We start from the raw sequence: 26,944 nt of genomic DNA, 5'->3' as shown, positions 1-26,944 counted from the left end.
ACTTCCCACGTATTCCCTGCGTGTCGTAGAAGGCGACTAAAAGGGGAGGGAGCTGTGGGCTGGAAATCCTCCCCTCTCATTATTTTTCTAATTTTCCAAAAGAAGGAACAGAGAAGGAGGCCAGGTGAGGATATTCCCTCAAAGGCCCAGTCCTCTGTTCTTAACGCTACCTCGCTAATGCGGGAAATGGCGAATAGTTTGAAAGAAAGAAAAAGAAATATACTCGTCTGTTGCTTCAGCTAAGGTTGTGGACGGCGACCTAAAGAAGACGAGACGTCAGATCTGTTATCCCATATCAGTCATCCTTTCTGTATATACGTGATGGAAACACCGAGTTTTTAGTCACGCTTCATGTGTTAAGTCAAAAGGGAGAGTTCTTAAGCCACGCTGCATACGTTAGTCACAAGGAGAGTTTTTTTTCTTTTTCAGTCATGCTACTACATACATATATGTTAGTCGTAAGGAGAGTTAGTAGTCATGCTTTGTGACAGATAAGCAGAGTTCTCAACTGTGCTGTGTATATTGTTCACAAGCATAGTTCCCCAGTCATTACAACCTGAACAGTGGCAAGATGTTTATGTAACGTAAGGTGAACACATATCACCCTCGACGGATACTCAGAAGGTCTTTGGGAGGATAAAGGCCCTGACGTAACTCAGCCGATTTTAGGTAGAAGTAATTCCCTCTGGTGAGGGCAGGGGGGGGAGGAAAGTGCTACCCGCGTATCTCCTGCTTGTCGTAGGAGGCGACTTAAAGGGGCGAGAGCGGAGGGGAGCTGGAAATCCTCCAATCCTGTAGCATTACTTTTGAAGCAAAGACACTCTTGTCTCCTCTAAGGTTCGTTCGTCTGTTCCTACCCCTAATAACGTAAGAATGAGGGGGTGGGTGGATAAGAAGTACTTGGGGAGAATATATTGACCTTAAACCTGAGGGTTCCTCGAAAATGCTGGGATTGAATTCTAAGGAAGAGAATCTGATTCAATGATTTGGGAATTTAAAACACAGACGAGTCTACGGAGGAAGTGTTTATGATCTGTTAAAAGAGATGGCTCGTTATGTATTGATCACAGGTTCCTAGGGCGTCATCATAAGATTAATAAATGTTATAGATGTTGGGTGATGATATGATGACGGTGTTTATTGTCTAAGCTCTGTCATAATGGCCAGACCCTTCGTTGGACAAACTGACCTACGGATATGTACTGTGGTTACGGGTGTAGAGTTTTGTGAACAAATCGAGCTTACTTGTGTGTATATGTATGTGTGTGTCTGTTGTGTGTGTGAGAGAGAGAGAGAGAGAGAGATAGAGAGAGAGAGAGAGAGAGAGAGAGAGAGAGAGAGAGGGAGGGAGAGAGAGAGACTTTCACAGGTTTGTCTAGAGAATAATACCCATGTGAGCCAGCTAGGTTCCGATGATGCGTGCCGCAGCATCAGACAGCCGGACTGATCATGTCGACAGAAGTGCAGCTTTGATTCCTTGGGAAGAGATGAAAAACAACAACATTGCTCCAGAGGAAGAGACGAGCCTCCAGAATCAACGTAAAATATATAAGAAAAAAAAACCCAAAGGTAAACCTCCCACAGGAGACACGTCTTTGAAAGAGTTTACCTTCAATATTACCACATTTGATGACTTGCCGCGCCTCATCCAGCACGCACCTCCAAATTTGTAGGCGACCGTGATTTGCAGAAGGGTATGACCGGATTAGTATTCGTGCCTTAAAGCAGTGTACATGACTGGGATGAAGATCTCGCTCGAAAACAGTCTAACACACACACACACACACACACACACACACACACGCACACGTAACAGTATACAGGCGTGCATCAGGCACACAGTTTACCAAAACACACTGTTTGCATACGCAGTTTATACAGCCGCGTATGTTTGTGTAAGTACGCACGCATAATACACCCTAATTCTGAATAGGCTTGAACAAAATTACGTTACATGAATCCTCTCCTGGTTGTGTAACGTCATTAAACCCGTGTGATTATGCAAATTAAGGACGATAGATTTCATTTATTCTAGATTGGTGTCATCCTCATTTGCTGTATATTGTTACTGTGTTGTGTTTATTCAGTTTGGGAGAGAGATTTGCATCATCTACGTCTATATCCTTTTAGGTGAAAAGGCTACAGGTGTATCACAGAGTACCCTTCAAAACTGAACTGAAAAGAAAGAGACTTTCTCTTCATTTGGATATTAAAGTATGTAAACTTAAGACATATTTTCATGACTGTACTTTAGTGGGTGACTTCACCAATTTCATGGTTTTTATCGTCTTCTATTCACGTTACGTTGTGCATGCCAGCTGGATGTGAGCATACGAGGCCATTGGTTCGTTCTTTCCCAACGCTAATTCCCAAAGATGGTAAAGGTGATCAGGTATTAGGGGGAAAACACAAGCTTCCTTATAATTTTCTTATCAAGTATAAAAGAGATACCGTTTCCCCATCAAAGAATAACAGAGCTACCGTTTTCCCCATCAAGGTATAACAGAGCTACCGTTTTCCCCATCAAAGTATAACAGAGCTACCATTTCCCCATCAAAGTATAACTTAGCTACCATTTCCCCATCAAAGAATAACAGAGCTAATGTTCCCCCATCAAGTATAACAGAGCTACCGTTTTCCCATCAAGTATAACAGGGCTACCGCTTCCCCATCAAAGTATAACAGGGCTACCGTTTTCCAATCAAGTATAACAGAGGTACCCTTTTCCCATCAAAGTATAACAGAGGTACCGTTTTCCAATCAAGTATAACAGAGGTACCCTTTTCCCATCAAGTATAACAGAGCTACCGTTCCCCCATCAAGTATAACAGAGCTACCGTTTCCCCATCAAAGAATAACAGAGCTACCGTTTCCCCATCAAAGAATAACAGAGCTAATGTTTTCCCATCAAGTATAACAGAGCTACCGTTTTCCCATCAAGTATAACAGAGCTACCGTTTTCCCCATCAAAGTATAACAGAGCTACCGTTTCCCCATCAAAGAATAACAGAGCTACCGTTTCCCCATCAAGTATAGCAGAACTACCGTTTTCCCATCAAAGTATAACAGAGCTACCGCTTCCCCATCAAAGAATATATCCACATCAGTGTTGTGTGATAATTTCCACTGTTCAGGGCTGCTTAAACTCCTCGTGTAAGAAAATATGCAAAGCCACGACCATTGGGGGAAACTTTACTGTCTGGAGGGTAGATAGATGAGATATCCAGTCACACACACACACACACACACACACACACACACACACACACACACACACACTACTCCCTATGGGCAAGATAAGCGTGGAGGTTTTTAGACTGTCACGACTAGAATAGAAATGCATCTTCCATTAGACAGTGAAATATATAAACATTCGGAACCTTGATATGTTCACAACACACTGCCTCAGGTGCTATCAGAGGAATATATATATATATATATATATATATATATATATATATATATATATATATATATATATATATATATATCCCTACTGATCAGAGAAACAACAATTAAGTTTGGTCAGACGAAGCTGTGCAGGTAGACGAACCTCCCGCAGACCAGCGCGTATGATGCTAGTGACGATATGGAGGTGTTGCTTGTACGAATGTGATGGGTACTGAGAGGCAGTAGCATGATGCCCACGAGTCCTTAGTCTATGGAGGCAGTGGGCCTTACGGTCACACCGGCGGGGGATGGAGTGGTACGAGGGTGGTAGTTGTGTGTGTGGTTGATAGTGGTAGTTGGCGTTGATGTGTTGAGGTGCCTGGAGTGTGTGTGTGTGTGTGTGTGGTTGGTGAGGCAGAATTATCCCGAGGACTGAGGGTTGGCATAGAGATATTGCTGCAGGAAGGTTCTGTTTGGAGGCTTTAAATTGCTTCTAAGATTTGGAGACAAGGTAGTGGTTGTGGCTGGATTTGCGCAAGGCTATGAAAAGTGTAGAAGTAGCGGTGGACGTTCCGAGGTGGTGGACGTTCCGAGGTGGTTGTTAGGTAGAGAGTCATGTAGTGGTGATGGTAGTAGTGTTGGACATCAGTTTGTGTTTAGCGGAGCCGGCACAGGTGCACCACCGCTCGTGGCGGTTCCAAGGTCTCGCCCCTCCTCGCACAAGGTCGATCGGTGGGGGTAACAGTACATGGGCTGGGTTGGGGTGAGGGTGGGGAGGATATCAGAGCAAGAACAGCAGGGGATGGTCGGGGCATCGGAGGAGGAGGAGGAGGAAGGAGGACTTACAGATCACAGAAGGCTGGAAAGGACGGATGTCCAAGAAGGAATAAGGATGAATTCCTCCTCTGAAAATATTCCGTTTTTCATTTTTTTTCTAATTTTCACACCGTGACCGATGCTATATTTGCTTTAACTGTTCCACGGCTAGACTCTAGGACTCCCTTAAGTTCCTCATGTTGCCGGTCACCTCCCTGGACGAGTGCCAGGGAAGGGAGGAGTGTTTGATGCCTTGAACCCAGTGATGATCAGGTCACTAATGGAAAAGATATTGAAATTTTTCTGGGCCGGAGTCTGCATCGTGAGGCAGCGGTGGTCATGATGATGTAGGAGCTCCATGAGGACGGTGTTTAAAATTCGCCAGGTCCCTCCCTTCCATGGAGCCTGGTTCTGTAACTGCCTGCCCTAAAGCGATGCATCGTGAGGACCAGTGAAGTTGTCAGGTTGGTGGGAGTCATAAGGTTTATCCCATACGACCATTAGTGTCCCTCCTCCATCTTAAGCACGTCTACGGTCTGCCTCTGAGGGCTTAAAGGGAGGGTTGGAGTGTGGCAGGCGCTTAACAAAGAGAGGTCAACAACCAATCATGCCTTAATGAGCAGACTGGGAGGACGGTATGCGACGGCCGCGCCCTGCCAGCCCTGCTCTCCTCGAGCTACAAGCGACACGCATATTAAGTACAGCTTCACCAGATTAACATGCAGCAAAATAAGACCTTGTCATGACCCCGGGTAAGGCGTGCATTCCGAGACTTAGCGGAGGGCACGACCTCCAACCTCCTGAGCCCTCATCCCACTATCCTCGACACTCCTCTCTCTCTCTCTCTCTCTCTCTCTCTCTCTCTCTCTCTCTCTCTCTCTCTCTCTCTCTCTCTCTCCCTGTCGCATTCGCGTCGTCACAACTGGATTATTCAGTTCTCTGTTCTTCTTGGCGAGTTCCCTATTGTCCGCCGGAGCCATTACGACCCTTCGTGTATGATGCATCGATTACCTGCTTCCTCTCTTTCTTCTCCCCATCTCCTTCGTCTCTGTCTTCACACTCTCTTTGTTTTCTCGAAAGTAATGAAATTGAGATCGTGTTCCCTCATCCTCCTCAGCAAACAAGTTTTCACTTCAATAACCAATAAAGTCAAGAGACGATATGAACCCTTGATTAAAGTAAGCCACGAGCGTTAGAATAATGATTCACACTTGATATAAAGATGGATGTATAGATTATGTAGATAGATACACAGTGGTATTAGATACGTATCTTGGTCGTAAGCGGTATATTTACTCCCAGGATGAACCAGGATACTCCGGCAACTATCGGCTTCATGTGGCCAACATCAGTAGTAGCAAATCGTCCTCCAAAACAGAACCTGAGACCTGGAGAGAAAGGGTTGGTGACCAGAAGACGAGGTCAGAGGCAAAGCCATTGTACCCAGCGAACCTGTCCTTCGTGTTCAAGAATCTAACGGTCGTGTTCAACGACCTACCTGTCGTGTTCAAGAATCTAACGGTCGTGTTCAACGGTCTGACCGTCGTATTCAATGGTCTAACGGTCGTGTTCAAGAATCTAACGATCGTGTTCAACGGTCTAAAGGTCGTGTTCAACGGTCTAACGGTCGTGTTCAAGAATCTAACGGTCATGTTCAACTGACTACCCGTCGTATTCAACGGTCTAACGGTCGTGCTCAAGAATCTAACGGTCGTGTTCGACGGTCTAACTGCCGTATTCAATGGTCTAACGGTCGTGTTCAAGAATCTAACGGTCGTGTTCAACGGTTTAACCGTCGTATTCAATGGTCTAACGGTCGTGTTCAAGAATCTAACGGTCGTGTTCAACAGACTACCCGTCGTATTCAACGGTCTAATGGTCGTGCTCAAGAATCTAACGGTCGTGTTCAACGGTTTAACCGTCGTATTCAATGGTCTAACGGTCGTGTTCAACGGTTTAACCGTCGTATTCAATGGTCTAACGGTCGTGTTCAAGAATCTAACGGTCGTGTTCGACGGTCTAACTGCCGTGTTCAACGCTCTAACGGTCGTGTTCAAGAATCTAACGGTCGTGTTCAACAGACTACCCGTCGTATTCAACGGTCTAACGGTCGTGTTCAAGAATCTAACGGTCGTGTTCAACGGACTACCTGTCGCGTTCAAGGATGTGACCGTGGGATTCAGTTGGTCAGCTTTAAGCTATTGTATTTTCTGTATTATACACCCACACGCCTTTTATACCAGTTAAACCCCAATGTATTGACCTCACATGATAATAAATGATTTATGAACCTTTGGAAACTCAGATATGCAGTGAAATTATTGGCGTTTGAAATGTATGTTGTTAATATCCGGACGAAATTGCATTTTTGGAAGAAATTTTTTTTTTTGATCATTTCTGCTGCTCTGAGGGCAATCCTTCTATGTTACATTTATTTATTTATTTATTTACTGTATCAGAACATTTGAATTTAATGTGGGGGTATTTTAGGTGTCTTTGTAAGGGCCACATACATGGAGATGATGTATGTGGTCTTAGAATTATCCATAACACCTGAAGAAGAAGGTCTTAAAAATGTAATAGGAGGGAGTTGAGTGGCTTAATTACCCTGGCAGTTGAGGGGCCTAAAGCCCAAACAACCAATCAACCTATTTGCGTACCCATCAATGCATATGAATGTGCGTTGAGTAAGAAGTACGAATTAAACGGGTTTCTTAGACAATGAAGAGTTAACGAATGGCCCGGTGTGTTGGTGTACCCAGCTATTTGAAGTAATTTGATAACTGAAACATGCATGCGACTTCCCGAAACTCGCTAGTTGTCGCGTGAAACACACTCGTAAGTCTCTGGAACTTGCTCGTATTCATTTAAAATTCAACGTATGCAGAGTTGCCCGGAACATTTTCGAAGCTTTCTGAAGCTCGCTCGCTCTTGACTGAAACACACACACACACACACACACACACACACACACACACACACCCACACACACACACTACCTCTCTGAAACTTGCTCTGCCCGCTGTTCCTTGAAACACGCGTTTCGTCTGCAGAAACATGTATAGAATTACTGTACAAGTTGTTGCCTGAAACATTTACTATGTCACCTTGAAACCAGGCATGTTGATACTTGAGACATGCGCTATGACGCCTAAAACAGACAGCTTGTTTGGTGAAGCAGCAGCGGCACTCGCTGATGGATCGGGGGTTTTTATCCTCTTGAGCAAAAGCGGTTCGATCCTTAGAGCACGACGGTACAACCGCTTGGTGTGATGGTTTCGGTTCTTGTCATTGGCCTTCAAGGCTCAGGTCCGAAGCCTTGGGCATCCTACTCAAAGGCTGTACCGTCATGCTCAAGGGTCGTACCATTCTGCTCAAGGGACGTACCATAATGCTTAAGGATCGTACCGTCATGTTTACACCTTCGTTCTCAAGGGTCGCACCTTTCTGCTCAACGATCGTACCGTTTTGCTCCATTGTGGAAGATGACGAACGTATTTTACGTTGACCGCATACGATTCGGTCTCATCCACCCCCTCCGTATTCCCACTGCTGCTATTTCTTCCCACTGCTGTTATCTTTCTCCGTTTATCTCATCCTTAGGTTATCATCTTCACCTACTGTTGTTACCTGGCCCCCATCATCTCTCTCTCTCTCCCCACTGTAGGTATCTCACCCCCACTGATACCTCACCCTACTGTTCTTATATCCTGATATCTCTCTCTCATTCCCCCCTTCTCCCAAGTTGTTATTTGTCTCCACCGTTAATGTTATATCTCCCTCATTAATGTTATACCTCCCCACTGTTATCGTATCTCCCAATTCTTATTATTCTCTAACCGTCCACTTTATTCTCCCTGTTGTATATCAGTATTATACTCCAAGTTCAAGTTTATTCGGAAAGTTGAGCTAAAGCTGCTTGTGATATTTTTAGGGACTGTATCTTAACCATTAAAAGCTGTGTGTTCGTGTGTGTGTGTGTGTGTGTGTGTGTGTGTGTGTGTGTTTTCATGTGACTCTGATTTTGTCTGCGTTTTTATGTCCCTCTCTGTAGGTTGTTCTTCGCCCGTATGTGCTTGCTTGAACGTGTGTGAGTGCACACGCGCGTGCAGGGTGGTACTACAGGAGGAGTAAAAGTTCTTCCTAAGAGTTACCCGTGTCCCCATGGATGTTACCATGGTCCGAGACTCTATATCCTTGAACGCCACCAGCGTCTGGGCCAGGAGAGGAAGGCTCCCGCCAAATGTTGAAAACGACGCCCATAACATCGCAATATTTTCCAGGGAGTTTAGAGCCGTTTCGCGAGATCGTCGTCCAGGAATATGTCTCCGAAAAATTTCGAAAGCTGACAGACTGGCCTGGGGGTGCAATTTTTCTGAAGGAATTGCTTAAAATCCGAGAAGGCGGCTTCGTATGCCTAGCTGAGGTTAACACAACACTCCTCCATCGGGAAAAGCAATGGATGAAAGTAATGCCGTTTGTGCTTGTACGGTGTAACTGTACATAATTGCGCGAAGCCATTACGGCTGATGGGACTTTGTCGAGGTTGTGGTCTCCAGCGAAAGAGATTAAGGCTGAGTTGTTAAATTGGATTGAGAGAGAATGAGTGGGTCTTCCTCTTCCGCTCAACTTCAGAACCCATTGCATTACTGCTCACCAACACCTCTTTTTTTTTTGTAGTAAATGAGAACTCGAGGACAGAAAGTTGATGCAACTTTTCCGTATCTGTGAGAAAAAAAAGGAGAAATTAATGAAATCCTCGTGCCAAAATGAGGAGAGGATGTCGGGAGGGGTTTCAACCACTCCGTGCAGTGGTTCCAAGCACGTTAGCATCGGCTGGGTGTTTGCCAAACAGATATTGTGTCAGGCTCACCGCCGTGTGGGCCACCAGGGAAATGACTCGCATAACTTCAGCTTTAGAGGGGTCGATCCGCTCTGTCACTTGCCTGGGTAACCCATTGTGTTAACTGAGGCAGATTTATAACGTATTGGACCAGCACTTCCCTTACGACTCAGTTGTTCTCATGCATCATCAGTTTGATTTCTGTTACTTGTTTTGTTTCTTTTTTCCCTAAGTTAGGTGTACGTGTTTAGAGCAGTTAAGCTAAGGTTAGGAGTGCGCATGTGTGCACTTTTTTTAGCACGTCTGCCATGCTGAGGCCTGGATGTACGTCGAGGATTGTATTTTAAGTTTTGCGTCTCGTCGAAGATTACGAGGGTTACGATGGGTTCGCATCCGACGCCTCCTACCGACAGTGTTCGCACGAGAGGGAGGGAGAAAAAAAAAAGGCGAATACATTCGTAATGTTAACGGTTCGGATGCAACATCTCTGACAGTAGCAGAGTTATTTGTCTCAAGACTTAACGTTCCAGTGTTTCTGTCTGGTCGCAACAGGCTTAGGGACTAAATTCCACCCCCTTTCCGGAGGTATATCGTGGGAACAAAGGCGAGTTCGACTTCCCAGTCTTCTCTCTTATCCAAAGTTGTTTGTCGCGTGCGAGAGCCAGAGCGGGTTAGTGTTGTCTAGCGACCGTGATTACCATAAAGGCAATAGAGGAATGGGAAAGACAAGCCACATCTGTAGTCCAGACTATAACGAAGCTCGAGGAAAGACGAGGGTGAGTGCTTGAAGGAAAACAGTCGAGTGTGTGGAAGCAGATGTTTTTGCGAAAGCCCCACGAACGATACACACAGGTCCTGGAACCCGGTGAATCTCTGGGGCATCGTAAGGTTAGTGTGAGCGTCTGGTTCTGGAGCGGATGGAACCTGGTCACGAAAAAACTGGAATGACCGAGTGAAACTCAGGCGTCCTCTCCTCACTTTATGTCCGGCAGGATAAGGACGATTTTCCGTGTTGATTTTGAGATAGTCTCAGGGTCGAGAGTTAGATGCAGCATGACCACACTCAGTTTTACCAGTTATTCCTTGGTATGAGAAAGGAGAGAAGCAGTTATTCGTGCGACATTCTCTCTCTCTCTCTCTCTCTCTCTCTCTCTCTCTCTCTCTCTCTCTCTCTCTCTCTCTCTCTCTCTCTCTCTCTCTCTCTCTCTCTCTCGCCCACAGGGGAGCTATCCTCACTCAGACATGAAGAGCAGGTCGCTCTTGCGTCTGTCCGACCAGTGAGTGTCTGATGCATAGTGTACGCGATATTTGGAAGACTCGTCCCCCTGTGGTGTTCCAGCTCAGGGGAATGGCGACAACGCATCCCTCGGAATATTTTCCATTTCATATCAACAGAAGTATCTTAGCTTTGCCTTTTTTTGCCTAGTGTTACACGCTGCCTCCTCTTTTGTGCTGTATGAATTGAAGTGGCCACGTACAGACATCACCCCATGTCAACCCGCCTTTATCAACCACCCCAATATCCCTTCTTATCTTGTGTGGCGGATGAGTTCTGCCTTTACGCTCGGTGGTCTTCTTCAACGACACACACATGATTCAGAATATCTTCTCTCTCTCTCTCTCTCTCTCTCTCTCTCTCTCTCTCTCTCTCTCTCTCTCTCTCTCTCTCTCTCTCTCTCTCGCTTTTCTTGCATTTTTCCCTCCAGTCCTTTGGTCCGGGTTAGCTGTTGGTTGGGTGTTCTTCCTACTCATCCCGGACGTGGGCTTCTGTCACTCAGTCCACAAATATCCAGCCTCTCCCTCTCGCGTATCATGACACTTGACAACACACGACACACATGACTCGTTCTTCCTAACTGCTTTGGGTTTTTGCCTGTCGGCAAAGACTCAGGTCGCAAGTACGCCTCAGTAAGTCCTAGTCCTTATTGGACGTAATTCATTCATTAACCCGTGTGTGTGTGTGTGTGTGTGTGTGTGTGTGTGTGTGTGTGTGTGTGTGTGTGTGTGTGTGTGTGTGTGTGTGTGTGTGTGCATTTTTTTCTTGTTTTGAATTCCATGATACGTGATCACTGCGTCGAGCACCGAAGGATCCTTGAGTGACCCACGACCTGCCACACCTTTGCATGCTATTCTTCTTCCTCACACTTTTGCGCCAGTGGTCCGCCAGACACACTGTATATAATTGCATTTATCACCTCGTAGAGTATATACCCCTGGAAGCAGATGCGTCGTTTTTCTTCTAGGAATAACCAAGAGGAATTATAGTATAGAAAAAAAAAAGGTCATGTTTGCGGGGGACATGGACATGTGTTGCCATGAGCTAATAATGCAGAAGGGTAATTCATAAAATTTATAAATGTCAAATGACAGAAGTCGTATGTTCGTGACATGGCTACGTTGCCACGAATGAGGGATTATCTGCTGGTCTAATCTCTTCATATTTATAATGGAAATATTATGCATTTTTTGAGCACGAACGTGCCACCCTTCGCCGCGAATGTACGATTTTTTAGCACGAACTGACAACCCTTTAGCACGAACGGGGCGACCCTTCGGCACGAACGTGCGACCCTTTAGCACGAATTGACAACCCTTTAGCACGAACGGGACGACCCTTCGCACGAACGTACGACCCTTCGGCACGAACGTACGACCCTTCGCACGAACGTACTACCCCTTGGTGAGATGGTCAGGTCCTTAGCCTGAGCCATACTTTGTATTACATACAAAATTTCGTGAAAGAATCATATATCTTTCTTTTAAAAGTTTAGTTACGAAAACTTTATGATGACAAGCGGTCATTTTGCCAAAAACCATAATAAACACTTTGAGAACGATTGCACTTTATTAGTTGAAGTGAATATATGTATACATATATATATTCGTATGAGTCCACAGGAAGATGAAACACGGTAAGTTCCCAAGTGCACTTTCGTGTGACTATTCACATCATCAGGGAAGATACAAGAAAGAAATATAACAGCCAATAGATAGATAGATAGATAGATAGATATAGATGTACAGTAAAAATCATTACTGTACAATGATTTACAATAATGATAAAAGAAAACATTGGAACTTCACGTTCATAACATACCCACCAAATTAATGAAACACCGCTTATATATTAATGTGGCGAGATGAGCGTTGAAAAAATAATAAATTGGTGTTGTCACACGTCAGGAGGAGGGGGGGAAAAAAAAGAATTCCTCTGTTGTCGTTCAGTTACAGTTTTCAAAACTCATTAATGAGAGTTGCATGAGGGATATCACCTGTTACACCCTAAACAAATTATTCTGCATGGTGCGAGGTCAATGTGGGCGTTGAGTGTGCATTGTCTGAAGGGGTTTCGGTATTATTGAATTCTTCATGGCCTTTTATCGTACTGCTGGGTTAATTGTGTGTGTGTGTGTGTGTGTGTGTGTGTGTGTGTGTGTATTTGTGTGTGTGTGTGTGTGTGTGTGTGTGTGTGTGTGTGTGTGTGTGTATTTGTGTGTGTGTGTGTGTGTGTGTGTGTGTGTGTGTGTGTGTGTGTGTGTGTGTGTGTGTAATTGAATATCAGTCGTAATAATGCTGGCTCTGGTATGACAACGGATCAGTTGTTTTCACCTTTTTATGAACGCGGTGATGTAATGTTTTTGTCCCCTGTCCTCCGTAGGTCGCGTTCTCTCTCTCTCTCTCTCTCTCTCTCTCTCTCTCTCTCTCTCTCTCTCTCTCTCTCTCTCTCTCTCTCTCTCTTTATATATATATATATATATATATATATATATATATATATATATATATATATATATATTTTTCTTTTCTTTCTTTCTTTTAAACTATTCGCCATTTCCCGCATTAGCGAGGTAGCGTTAAGAACAGAGGACTGGGCCTTTTTTGGAATATCCTCACCTGGCCCCCTCTGTTCCTTCTTTTGGAAAATTAAAAAAAAAAAAAAACGAGAGGGGAGGATTTCCAGCCCCCCGCTCCCTCCCCTTTTAGTCGCCTTCTACGACACGCAGGGAATACGTGGGAAGTATTCTTAATCCCCTATCCCCAGGGATAATATATATATATATATATATATATATATATATATATATATATATATATATATATATATATATATATATATATTCCCTTGTCCACTCCCCACTATATGACGAAATATTTTCACAACGGGAGGAGAAGGAGCACTTTCGCATCACGAAACTCTGTTGTCTTGGGAGAAGGGCGGGCGAATGGCCGTTCCCTCATAAACCATGTTTTTAGTCCGCTCTTACGTAATGCCTTATGGGACTCGAGAGGGACTCGCAAGCATCGCACGTTAAAACGTAAAAAGAACGAAGAGACGTTTCGCCTGGGTTAATACACACTGCTGAGGGACGGTTCCTATACTGGCTGAGCTTCGGTGAAAAAAAAAAAAGAAAGATAAATGACTGCGAATCAACGCGTCTGGATTAAATGGAAATTTATTACTATTTCTTTGTTTTTATATTGGAAGGTCATCATTATGATGTATGAGTTCCCCAGGGAGTTACTGGGTCACTCACACGCCTATGGTTGTGGGTACCAGGTCTGTAGGGTTGACTTGGAAGGGAGGAGGTTGGATGCAGTAGGGTGAGGGAGGAGAGTGTGTAACCCAGAAACACTATCTTATAGCCTTTGTTAGGCAGGAGCCAGCTTCGCCTCAGCGTCCCAAAGGAGAATGTGGTTTCATTTGCGTGGCTTTGTGGTAGCGCGCGTGTGGAGTGTAATGGTTCCTGTGTGTGTGTGTGTGTGTGTGTGTGTGTGTGTGTGTGTGTGTGTGTGTGGAAGCCCACATTCACGGGTTGATCAGTCAGTCAACCCTCCATCCGTCAGCTGCTCTTGTAAGATTGAATACAAACTTTTATTCTTAGCTTTTCTTTCTTTTCTAAACGTTTTTTCTTCGGACTCACGTTCCGAACTCTAGCCTGTTCTACTTTTGCATCTTTCGATGAACAGATCACTTCTGACATCGTTAGAGTGCATCGTTAGAGTGGGTCACCCCTTCCTCTCTCTCTCTCTCTCTCTCTCTCTCTCTCTCTCTCTCTCTCTCTCTCTCTCTCTCTCTCTCTCCCCACGGCAGAGAAAAAAAAAAAAAGCATGTATCAGATTCGCACCGCTGCCCTTCAGCCAACAACCCGTCCAACTTCTCTTGCGACGAGGGAATCAACACATCCATGTCACATAATCCGAGAATGCAAGTGGATTTTTACTCGTTTATCCAACACTCGTGTCACACAGCGCTACGCCCCGAGTGATGCAGAGGAGAGAAAAGACTTTACAATGTTTACTGTCCTGGTGATTGGGTTCTTTTTTTATATTCATATCTTATAATCACTGGACCATCGTATCACTATGATAGCTGGGTCTCTATACATTCATAGCTTACCATTGGACCAACGTATCGCCATGATGGTTCTTGCACGAACAAGTGATAAACCCCTTTCCACACGGGGTTGTAGTAGAATTGCACCATGACAGGGCGAACGATAGCTCTGTCAGTATTGACATTATTCGCGTTTTAATTAACTTTCATGAACAACACGGGATGTGAGCAGCAGCTAATAGGATATGAGCCTTGACACCCGTGGTGGGAATGACGCTGGGTCATCCCTCGCTCTTGGAGTGATTCCTGTGGAACCTCTTTCTCCTCCTCCTCCTCCTCCTCCTCCTGTGGTGATTGTGCATAAGGATCTCCACAGAATGTTACGTAGGCGCTGCTATACGAGGGAAATGAAGGAACTGTGTAATCGTCCATTGTCCTCAAAGTCATCCCCAGTGAGCGCAGTCGTTGATGTATACTGTCATCCAGACCCTCCATATGATCGTTGATGTATACCCTCGTCCAGACCCTCCATATGGTCGTTGATGTATACCTTCCTCCAGACCCTTCTTATGGTCGTTGATGTATACATGTCATTGCTCTCTCTAGAGAATGCTTTTTGTCGCCATGTATATCGTCCACTGAACCCTTAGCTAATTCACCTTTCCTCTTTATTCTAAGGTAATGTTACGATTACTATAGGTTATATATATATATATATATATATATATATATATATATATATATATATATATATATATATATATATATATATATATATATTCCTATGAGTCCACGGGGAAAATGAAACACGAAAAGTTCCCAAGTGCACTTTCGTGTAATAATCACATTGTCAGGGGGAGACACAAGAGAGAAATATAACAGTCAGTTGATATACATCGAAGAGACGAAGCTAGGACGCCATTTGGTAAACATGTATATATATATATACATGCTCAAATTACAGAGGTATAAGTTTGTTGAGTATTCCTGGTAAATTATATGGGAGGGTATTGATTGAGAGGGTGAAGGCATGTACAGAGCATCAGATTGGGGAAGAGCAGTGCGGTTTCAGAAGTGGTAGAGGATGTGTGGATCAGGTGTTTGCTTTGAAGAATGTATGTGAGAAATACTTAGAAAAGCAAATGGATTTGTATGTAGCATTTATGGATCTGGAGAAGGCATATGATAGAGTTGATAGAGATGCTCTGTGGAAGGTATTAAGAATATATGGTGTGCGAGGCAAGTTGTTAGAAGCAGTGAAAAGTTTTTATCGAGGATGTAAGGCATGTGTACGTGTAGGAAGAGAGGAAAGTGATTGGTTCTCAGTGAATGTAGGTTTGCGGCAGGGGTGTGTGATGTCTCCATGGTTGTTTAATTTGTTTATGGATGGGGTTGTAAGGGAGGTAAATGCAAGAGTCCTGGAAAGAGGGGCAAGTATGAAGTCTGTTGGGGATGAGAGAGCTTGGGAAGTGAGTCAGTTGTTGTTCGCTGATGATACAGCGCTGGTGGCTGATTCATGTGAGAAACTGCAGAAGCTGGTGACTGAGTTTGGTAAAGTGTGTGGAAGAAGAAAGTTGAGAGTAAATGTGAATAAGAGCAAGGTTATTAGGTACAGTAGGGGTGAGGGTCAAGTCAATTGGGAGGTGAGTTTGAATGGAGAAAAACTGGAGGAAGTGAAGTGTTTTAGATATCTGGGAGTGGATCTGTCAGCGGATGGAACCATGGAAGCGGAAGTGGATCATAGGGTGGGGGAGGGGGCGAAAATTTTGGGAGCCTTGAAAAATGTGTGGAAGTCGAGAACATTATCTCGGAAAGCAAAAATGGGTATGTTTGAGGGAATAGTGGTTCCAACAATGTTGTATGGTTGCGAGGCGTGGGCTATGGATAGAGATGTGCGCAGGAGGATGGATGTGCTGGAAATGAGATGTTTGAGGACAATGTGTGGTGTGAGGTGGTTTGATCGAGTAAGTAACGTAAGGGTAAGAGAGATGTGTGGAAATAAAAAGAGCGTGGTTGAGAGAGCAGAAGAGGGTGTTTTGAAATGGTTTGGGCACATGGAGAGAATGAGTGAGGAGAGATTGACCAAGAGGATATATGTGTCGGAGGTGGAGGGAACGAGGAGAAGAGGGAGACCAAATTGGAGGTGGAAAGATGGAGTGAAAAAGATTTTGTGTGATCGGGGCCTGAACATGCAGGAGGGTGAAAGGAGGGCAAGAAATAGAGTGAATTGGAGTCATGTGGTATACAGGGGTTGACGTGCTGTCAGTGGATTGAAGCAAGGCATGTGAAGCGTCTGGGGTAAACCATGGAAAGCTGTGTAGGTATGTATATTTGCGTGTGTGGACGTGTGTATGTACATGTGTATGGGGGGGGGGGGGTTGGGCCATTTCTTTCGTCTGTTTCCTTGCGCTACCTCGCAAACGCGGGAGACAGCGACAAAGTATAAAAAAAAAAAAAAAAAAAATATATATATATATATATATATATATATATATATATATATATATATATATATATATATATGGTGTAGTAATTATCATATTACCAAGTCATGTCGTTCATGAATTTTCATTGTAAATGTCATTAATGCCTTTAAAGGCTGCGAGCAATCTTATGGAACATTCAGTTCATCCGTTTTCTGTCAAGTTTTGTAGAACTTGCGTGATGTGTAGGTAATGTCGCCCGTAACAGACAGAGCGATATTCCAATTTCATGAGATGTTATCGCGCGGTGTACACGCCTCTCCTGCATGATTACTGGTATATCATTCGTCTTAAATTGTTTCATTCTTTAACTTGGCCTTCATATCAACCTTGTACATACGTGCGTCTTTGTCACGTTTTCATACTCGGTTGTAGCACGTATTATCTGAGGCGTATTTAGATGTAAGGTAGATTTATATGTATAGATGTTTTGAAAGCAGGAAAGACATGTGTCTTTCTCATTGCACTGAGCCCTTCCCCCGCACAAATAATGCATGGAACAGAATTATAGCTTTGTTAATCAGTTTTAAAGTCTAGCCAGAGGGTCCCGTTCTGTAGACGAGGCTGGCTGTATGATTCTTGTATGTGATTCTTCGTATGAGCTGCAAGCCACTTCCATATCCCATACCTCCCTCACCGTTCGCCATACCCACCTCACTCTACCAGTTACGGTGCTCTTAAACACCCATTACACTAGGTCCACCACACTCACCATCCAATATACACAGCCTCTCCACCCTAATTACCGTCCACTACACCCAGTCCGTAAAATCCTCTACACCCAGAGAGGTGTCCACCTTACTCACCACACCCCAGTACACCCAGCCTCTCCACCACCATACTTGCCTGTCCGCAACACCCAGTATGTCCGTCCCCCGTTGTAACGATCCGCCACACCCAGCCTCTCCACCATACTAAACCATCCATGACACCCAGCCCGTCCACCACACTCGCCATCCGGTTCACCCACCCCCCACCGCCTACAGTGTCCAAGCGACTTAAAGAGGAGGATCTGGCGAGGCTGGGGTGATATTGGTACCGTCGGGCGCGAGGGGCACATGAAGTCGTGTGGTGACGTGATGTAGTAGTGTGTCGACGCTGGAGAGAGAGAGAGAGAGAGAGAGAGAGAGAGAGAGAGAGAGAGAGAGAGAGAGAGAGAGAGAGAGAGAGAGAGGCCCACACTTCAACTGTGCCATGGTATACTGTCGTGCCACAATTGCCTTGGCCGAAGTGTTGCTACAGTGTTGCTATACCGGAGCAGTTGCTATGGTTCCACTTCGTGGTGGTATATTGGAGCGGTATTGTGGAGCCCCAGTGCCTTAATGTGATGCTGTGCTAAAGCTTGTTTGTGGGAGCATTGATGACGCGGTATTGGTTCGTTTGCGGTGCTGTCATGTTCCTTTGCTTTGGTGCTATGTCGACAGGATCATGGTGCCCTCCGTGATAATGGTGCTGCTGTACTTTGGTGCTGTGTTGTTACAGCATTGTGGTGCCACCGTGATGTCATGCTGTTGTGGTGCTGTGTTGCTGTGCTGGCAGAGTAACGTGATGCCTCTGTGCTGTAATGCACTCATGCCGTGGTGTAGCGCAGACACTGTGCTGTGATGGCACTGTGCTGTGATGGCACTGCGTCGTGATGCCTCGATGCTGTGGTGCTGATTGATAGTTTATACATCCCTTTATCCCCCAACCTTCCTGTTAGTCACTTGTCCCCTTCCACCTCACCACCACCACACCCGTGGTGCCCACTACCACAGTAAGGTCCTCCTAGTGCTGCGACAGTGTGTCGCTTCCTCAGTGTGTGTGTGTGTGTGTGTGTGTGTGTGTGTGTGTGTGTGTGTGTGTGTGGTGCCACAAAAAGACCCATTACGACGGCCATGGTCCCGCTGAACCTCACTGAGGCTAGAGCTGAATCGTGGTATGGTGGTGAAAATTAGCGAATGACTAGGGGCCCAGGGCGCTCATAGCGGGAAAGAATGGAAGGGTGGGGGAAAAGATAAGTAAAAGGGGAAGGGAGAGAACGAGTGTAAAATGACAGACTGAGACAATTAACGGGAGCATTAAGGGGGACGGAAGGTGAGGGCGAGAGGGCCCTGTTGTGGCAGCGGTGGACGGGAGAGTGTGGGGAAATTAGGTCGTATCGCATACAGGAGGACGACGGAAAAGTGCCTGGATATATGTAGCAGAGAAACAATGAAGGTAAGGTTGTTGGGACTGATGGAAGGAGGTAGAGGGGTGAGAGACGCGAGAGATATGTGACATAAGCACCGCAGGGGAGGAGGGTCAACGCGGGATATTGAAGGGGTTAGAGCCACCTGAATATCCCGCTGAGCCGGAGCAGGAAGGGGTGCGAGTTTGGAGGGTGGGGAGGTGGGAGAGAGGAGGGAAGATGACGGGGGTGGAAGGCAATAGACGGGGGAGGGAATGGAGAGAGAACATGAGACGACGGATTGATTAAATGACAGCTGTGACCAGTACAGCATTTACCCCAAGTAGAGGCGTCTGGCGAGAGTTTTGGAGTCATCCTGCAACCAATATGTTTTCCCTGGGCTACGTCAGTCAGGGATGCTTTCCTCAGCCCAGCCAAGCGTAGCTGGGAGGATCCACGCCGTAGCTAACCCGTCCCAAAAGAGCGACAGTGTGTGTGGGTTTGCTCCGGGGTTTGACACTCTTGGCCTGTGTCTCCGTCCGGTGCTGGTAACAATCTGCTTATTAGCACCCGGGCTGTAGGCAAGTACCTGCGCAGCCTTTACGAAAACCACGCATACGCTGTCTCTTCTGGGAGAGCGAGAGAGAGGAAGTATGAGGTGAGAGGGAGGTGCGAGACGGGGTCAAATGGAAGAGCAGATTATCGTGTGGAAAGGCAGAGGTCGAGGTGGCAGAATGTTGGGTCAGATGAAAGGGTAGAGATGGTCAAATGGGGATGGAAAGGTCAGACAAGATGGAAGGGATCAGGAACAGGGAAAAGAGGTCAGTAAGGGAAGAAAGACTCAGGCAGAAGAGGAGGGAAGGGTGAGGTGAGTGTGGGAAGACTAAGGTGAGGAGGGGAAACTGTTGTAAAAAAGAAAATGTGATACATGATGAATGATAGGTATTAAGTGGACAACCTCGATTTCATTAGTAAGGGTTTGGTCCACCAGACTGTTGGCTCCTGCAGTTCTCCTGACTGACGAGTCGTGCTGTTGTTGTTGTCTTGTTATTTCTTAAAATATCTGCAGTTCTTCCTCTGATGTTCCTTCTATTTATTGGTAGTAAGATGAAGATAGGGAGGTTCCATAACAAGCTGCTATTTTTCCTTAATATCTTCAGCATCTCTGTGTTCAAGTGGATCTGATATGCACAAGGTTTCCTTCTTTTTAGGGGACATCTTCGTGTTTTAAAGTTTAGGGACTGTGTGTTTGTGTCCTTCGTCCTATACTTATTATTTCCAGCTATAAGACTTGATATTCCATTAGCTTTATCATATGAAGCGGGTTTTTTTTTTTTAGGTATTTTATGCTATTATTGTGAATTGTTACAAGGTTTTATTTTTCTATGGCTTCTAATAATAGTCTATTGATGATTCTATACTCATGATTAGTCATTCTAAGGGTCATAATGCATTATTTTGCATATGTTGAAGTCCACATTGGCCCTCTCTATGAACACTTCATCATTTTGTTTAAACCACTTGGAATCTTTAAACTCGCCTTCTCTTGACTGGTTATATATATATATATATATATATATATATATATATATATATATATATATATATATATATATATATATATATATATATATATATATATAATATATATATCCCCCTGGGAGCCAGGACCTAGTGGGAAACAGGACACGATATGAGAGGGAGGACCCAAAGGGAGGTAAAACCAGTTCAGAACTAGGGACCCTATGGGAACCAGGACCCCTTGTGGGAACTAGGACTAGGTGGGAGTCGGGATCATGTATGGGGTAGAGGACCGTACGGTAGGTAGCCAGGGTCAGGTGGGACGAACGGGAATTCAAGTCCGTCATTAGTGTGGAGAGCCTCTGTCCTGTTCTGTTCCAGCGGGCGGCACATCCACGCAAATTGGCTTGGGAAATCCGGTGAATTGTGGACTTAAAGACATTTCCATATTTTCGCATAAATTTTGGTAAAGCGATTCATGTGGTTTTATATATATATATATATATATATATATATATATATATATATATATATATATATATATATATATATATATATATGTAGATAGATAGATAGATAGATAGATAGATAGATAGATATAGATAGCTCTTTAATGTCTTTGGTCATCACTGTATACATTACCGTTTCATTCTGAACTCTGAGTTCAATTTTGGAGGACGTAGGTAGCATTGTTTTGTGTGTGTGTGTGTGTGTGTGTGTGTGTGTGTGTGTGTGTGTGTGTGTGTGTGTGTGTAAAGAACCACTGTAGCCGGAGACATTTTAGACCCGGAAACGTGATATTGCATACACCAAAATATAGTCTCGGTTTAGAATTAGAGGAGATCATATGGTCAGTAATGCTGTTTTAGATTTTCGAAATGCATTAATGAGGCTGTTAAACTCTCGACATTGGTATGTTGATAGAATATTGTTAATGCAAATTGATGTTGAGTCATCTGACATTATAATGCAGGCAGCTTGCCATGTTGTGGACAGAGGGCGGCCTCTCTCCTCTCTAACGAATATATATATATATATATATATATATATATATATATATATATATTTTTTTTTTTCATACTATTCGCCATTTCCCGCGATAGCGAGGTAGCGTTAAGAACAGAGGACTGGGCCTTTGAGGGAATATCCTCACCTGGCCCTCTTCTCTGTTCCTTCTTTTGGAAAAAAAAAAAGAAAAAAGAAAAAAAAAAAAATATATATATATATATATATATATATATATATATATATATATATATATATATATATATATATATATATATATATATATATATGCAATTGAAAATGAATTATTATGCAGTTTGAATGGCTCCCAGCGATCATATAGACTGGAGCTGGCTAGATATTTTCATTCGTCCTTATTATCATCTCATTACATGTGAATGAAGAATGAAAAGTTGTCCCCCTTACCATCCTTGTTCCTTTCACGGATATCCCCCCTTCGCAAAGAGCACGTACACCGAAGACTGGGAACTGGGTTCCCCCCGTTGTGACCCCAGACCTCACCAAACCTCACACGTTAGTTTCGGGTACTCATGGGGCAGGAGTTTCGATGGTGTTCACCTTACCTTACCCATCCAAACGCCTGGGTTTATTTACTCACATCACCATCAGTCGCAGTGGCTCTTCTCTACACCCCGCAGCTTGGTGTGGGACCAAGGCTCACCGTGGAATGATTGTCGATTGACCAAACTGAAGGTCATCACCCAAGTTGCCGGCTTATGGAGAGTGTGTTGTCTCTTTCTGTTACCCCCCGACGAGATACGAATCATTGGCTAAGGTCTTTTTGATAAGTTCTTCGACTGTAGATGTTTCTCATGGCACAGAGGGTTTAAAACTGGGGTGAGGTTGGTTGGTGTCATTAAACGTTATTTCTTTTTTTTTTCTTAACGCCAAAGCTAATTTACTGAGAAATCTACGTAGATTAGACTTTGACTTACTCTCGCTTCACTGGGTACACGTTTACACGCGTGTCAACACAGAGAAGGACATGGTGTACTGTCTTGGTTGTGTAAATACAGTTCGGAGTGTCACGCTCATATCTGTGTCCTTTTTTACCCCTTGAGCATAATGGTTCGACCCTCGAGCGCGACGAAGCAACCCTTGAGTATGATAGCCTGGTCTTTGTCAAACCTGACTCTTTTATTAAGGACCAGGCCAGAAATCATACCATCGAAGTCAAGGGTCGTAACGACGTGCTTGAAAGTCGTACTATCATGCGCTCGGTCTTACTCAAAGGGCTAAGACTCGAGCGATAGGTGGAGACTCGTTGAAGGGTAGAATCTCCAAAGGGCCTTCCAGTAGCTCCTCCAATAGACTTAAGTGATCTCCACGACTTACCAAACTGCCGCAGAGTTCGCGAAGTGTTCTCCCTCAGAAGTTTTTAATAGGTTTCTACCACTCGTGTGTAGAACAGCTTCAAGACGGTCTACTGGTATGGAATATTCATGTGCCCGCTGTTCGTCTCCGCTCTTAGGAAGCTTTAAGCTACGCCCGTGTGTCTGTCTGTAGGCTCCTCGCCCACCTAGTGTCTCCGCTCACAGAGACCTTAGGCTCAGCCCGTATGGTCTAGGCTCCTCATCCGCTCTCTTCATCTCCGGTCTCACGATTTTTCGCCTCTCTAGATAACCAGTTTTTCCATTGTCTGTGATTGGCTCTCACTCACTCTTGTACCCATGCTGCCTCACACTCACTCTGGTGCCCATGCTGCCTCACACTCACTTTCGTGCCCATGCTGCCTCACACTTTCTGGTGCCCATGCTGCCTCACACTCACTCTTGTACCCATGCTGCCTCACACTCACTCTCGTGCCCATGCTGCCTCACACTCACTCTCGTGCCCATGCTGCCTCACACTCACTCTTGTACCCATGCTGCCTCACACTCACTCTCGTGCCCATGCTGCCTCACACTCACTCTCGTGCCCATGCTGCCTCACACTCACTCTGGTTGCCCATGCTGCCTCACACTCACTCTCGTGCCCATGCTGCCTCACACTCACTCTGGTGCCCATGCTGCCTCACACTCACTCTGGTGCCCATGCTGCCTCACACTCACTCTGGTGCCCATGCTGCCTCACACTCACTCTGGTTGCCCATGCTGCCTCACACTCACTCTCGTGCCCATGCTGCCTCACACTCACTCTGGTGCCCATGCTGCCTCACACTCACTCTCGTGCCCATGCTGCCTCACACTCACTCTGGTTGCCCATGCTGCCTCACACTCACTCTCGTGCCCATGCTGCCTCACACTCACTCTGGTGCCCATGCTGCCTCACACTCACTCTGGTGCCCATGCTGCCTCACACTCACTCTCGTGCCCATGCTGCCTCACACTCACTCTGGTGCCCATGTCTTGAGAAAGGAAAATGTTGTTTGATCGAGGAATTATCAGCCCAGTAACAACACTACACAATAGTGAAACAAATTGAGTTATACTGATGAAAGTGTATGAATAATGATAGTAATAACTAGTGGTGACATTCATGATAATCAGAGAATGATGCAGTTTTGCAAGTTTACGATTCTTTGGAAAGTCGTATTGCGAATCCCTAAGCTATTGCACCCAAGGATGGTACTGTCGTGGTCTAGGGTCTTACTGTCGTATTGGAGGATCGTCCCGTTGTGTGGGCGGGTCGTACCTTCATGCTCCAGGGTCGTGCCGTCGTGCTTGAGGGGTCCCCCCCCCCCCAGCACAGTCGTGCTCAAGGGTCGTGCCGTCTTGTTTACGGGGTCGAGCGTCTCGGGCAGCTCCGTGTAAGGGAGCTATTAATGCCGCTGGTAATTACACTGCTGCATAATTGCATCACATGTGTTTGACAGTGGCACACGCCACATAGTGCTCTAGGAAGTGACATCCATGGCTGCGGCCAATGTAGGACTGGCACACACATGTCTTTCCACTCTTGTTGATAAGTAATAGACAGAATATGTAGGTACAAGGTCTCAAACATGTGGGTACAAGGTCTTTGTCAAAGATCTTGGTAGAGAGTCTCTGTCGAAAATCCGGGATAGAGTCTTGCCAAAGATCTAGTCTCAGTCTTTGCCAAAGATCTAGTCTCAGTCTTTGCCAAAGATCTGGCGAGAGTCTTTGCCAAAGACTTGCTTTTTAAAGTCATGTAACGTAGGAATATCCTGTAGGTGGGATTCGTAACACGCTGAGCTGGTTGCCAAAGATTTAGTCTCAGTCTTTGCCAAAGATCTGGCGAGAGTCTTTGCCAAAGATTTGCTTTTAAAGTCATGTAACGTAGGAATATCCCGTAGGTGGGATTCGTAACACGCTGAGCTGGTGGTTCCGTCACATGTGAAGTCATTGTAAGGTGACACTTGCTGCTAGTTCGACTTCCCCGGAAACTCGCGTCTGGGCTGGGGTTGGCAGCGTGATCATCATTATGGGCTTTACCTCATCTCGGGAACGGACGTAGGCTGGGTGACGTCTGGCTTAATTGTGGCCTGGGACTGTGGTATGCTGCGGTGTTATGATTACTGTGATGTTCAGGAGGGACAGAACTCGTGACTCAATCTCGTGTTTGCGTTCTCAAGTGGATCCTTGCTGTGCCAGTTGATTTAATGGTCGTATTCAATCTTTTTTTTTTTTCTTGAATTTTCAGCAAAATAAAAGATAGTGCGAGGAAAAGAAAGAGAGAGAAAGAGAGAGAAAGTGAAGTATCTTTTGGTTAACAGTTGTAAAAATCTGTGTGGGAGACATCTGGCAGCATTGTTACATTTGACTTTCAAATTTCGGTACGAGTGAAGAAAATTGTTGAAAAAAAGAAGCTGTCATAAATTAGCATTCTGGCCAAAAGTGTTAGCATGTACAATCCAATATAAGACCCAAAAAAAAAAAAGAGACATTGTAAAAATGGATGAATCATTTTGAAAAATATAATAAAACTGCCTGAAAAGGATTTGTGTCTTCAGCCAAGTCGTGAAGTCTCCTAAGGGCTGGTCAACGGAGCACCATAATGCATTCAACGTGAGAGATGAAGGCCGTCATGATGGTGTGGTGCGCGGGTGGACGTGTGAGGAGGGACCAGTGTGCTGCCAATACGAAGGTAGTAGTGGAGACTTGACGATCGTGGCGCCATGCTGCTGCTGACTCCCTTTCAGGTATTTTGATGGTTGCGACCGTCACAGAAACAACAGAGAACTCCCTGGTAGCCTTCGTCCATCAGATAATGCTGAGTTTACATGTGTATAGATGATTACGTGTGATCCTTGTATATACATATATATGTATGAAAAGAATTACACAGCTTATGTATTCTTATATACAAGTGAATGTGTAGCTTATGATCCTGGATACATGTGTGGATATGTAGCTCACATGTGTGTGCTTTAGAAAGTAGATATAGAAGAAAATATTCGTGGTACGCGTGATGTATATGGATAGAGTATATACAAATTCTTGCAAGTGAGATTACATGGTGATGGATGATGTGTTTTGCCACGCAGTAGTTGTAGGTCTGTTCCCAGGAAAAATGTGGAATATACGTAAAAATGTGAAGTAATTATAGAGAAAAAGATATCAATATATTCTTAGCTTTAGTTATTAAGTGAATATAATTGAAAAGGAGTTAAGTGTGTGGGTGATTACCGGAGGAAGTGTGGTATGTTGATAAGTGTTTAAAGATAAGATGAGATAAGCAAGATTAAGATTGGTGGAAAAAAAGAAGAAGTGTTCGAAAAATTATTGTCTCTGAACAACAAGTCTGGAAGCAGTGATCCTGGAAAATACCTTCGAAGTTGCTGGAAAATATATAGATAAGTATGTGGAAAGGAATTAAGATGGCGCGATAAGCACACGTTAACAAAAGTTGTGGTGTGTGCGACCGAGTAAAAGTGTGCAAGCTGCCGCAAGAGGATGATTTGTGGCGACTGAAGGTGAGGAGCGCATTGGGAAGGCGTCACCGTCCGCGCGCGGCCACCACCGCCACGAGGACCATGTCCATGCACGCCTGCTTCGCTAAGCTCGTCTGGTAAGTGATGCCTGTTCACTCCTCTGTCTCTCTTTCTCTCTCTCTCTCTCCCCCTCCTCGTCGTCAGGTCTCTTTAGCATGGGAATAAGACTCGGGTATTTATCTTAGTACATAATAACGTATTCCTGGCAATGTTTTAACCATAGGGAAATACTTTTGTTCGGTTATTGAGTGGGTGTTCCTCTTCATGGTAAGTCTGTAGCTCACGTTTGACTCCTTGAGTTGGAGGAGGAAGGTACGACCACTGAGCATGACGTTACGACCCTTGGTTATGATGCCGTGATGTTGGTTGGACCCGCTCCTTGAAAGGCCACATTCATCCCATCCCTTTGCTCTCTTGTTTCAACCACTATAATGCATTTTCTTTTCTTCTCTTACCAATAACTTCGTTATGGTCCATCAGGTCTCTT

The 26,944-nt window shown here is 44.9% G+C and overlaps 1 protein-coding gene across 2 annotated transcripts in view; it reads left to right on the top strand.

Annotated features, from left to right (window-relative positions):
• wake (wide awake) overlaps nucleotides 1-26,944 on the top strand; it is a 744,672-nt gene that overhangs the window by 154,558 nt on the left and 563,170 nt on the right. Inside the window, exon 2 of one of the 2 annotated variants that reach the window (XM_071671230.1) lies at nucleotides 25,167-26,534. The exons of the other annotated variant lie outside the window; for it this stretch is intronic. Within the exon in view, the coding sequence (XP_071527331.1) occupies nucleotides 26,500-26,534 (35 nt within the window). The 5' untranslated portion in view covers nucleotides 25,167-26,499. The remainder of the gene's footprint in view (nucleotides 1-25,166; nucleotides 26,535-26,944) is intronic. 2 annotated transcript variants of the gene reach the window in all.

The sequence above is a fragment of the Panulirus ornatus genome, chromosome 16, assembly GCF_036320965.1.
Source record: "Panulirus ornatus isolate Po-2019 chromosome 16, ASM3632096v1, whole genome shotgun sequence".
NCBI classification, from domain to species: Eukaryota; Metazoa; Arthropoda; class Malacostraca; order Decapoda; family Palinuridae; genus Panulirus; species Panulirus ornatus.
The sequence above is the reverse complement of the archived record's forward strand: the minus strand, read 5'-3'. Positions and strand labels throughout refer to the sequence as shown.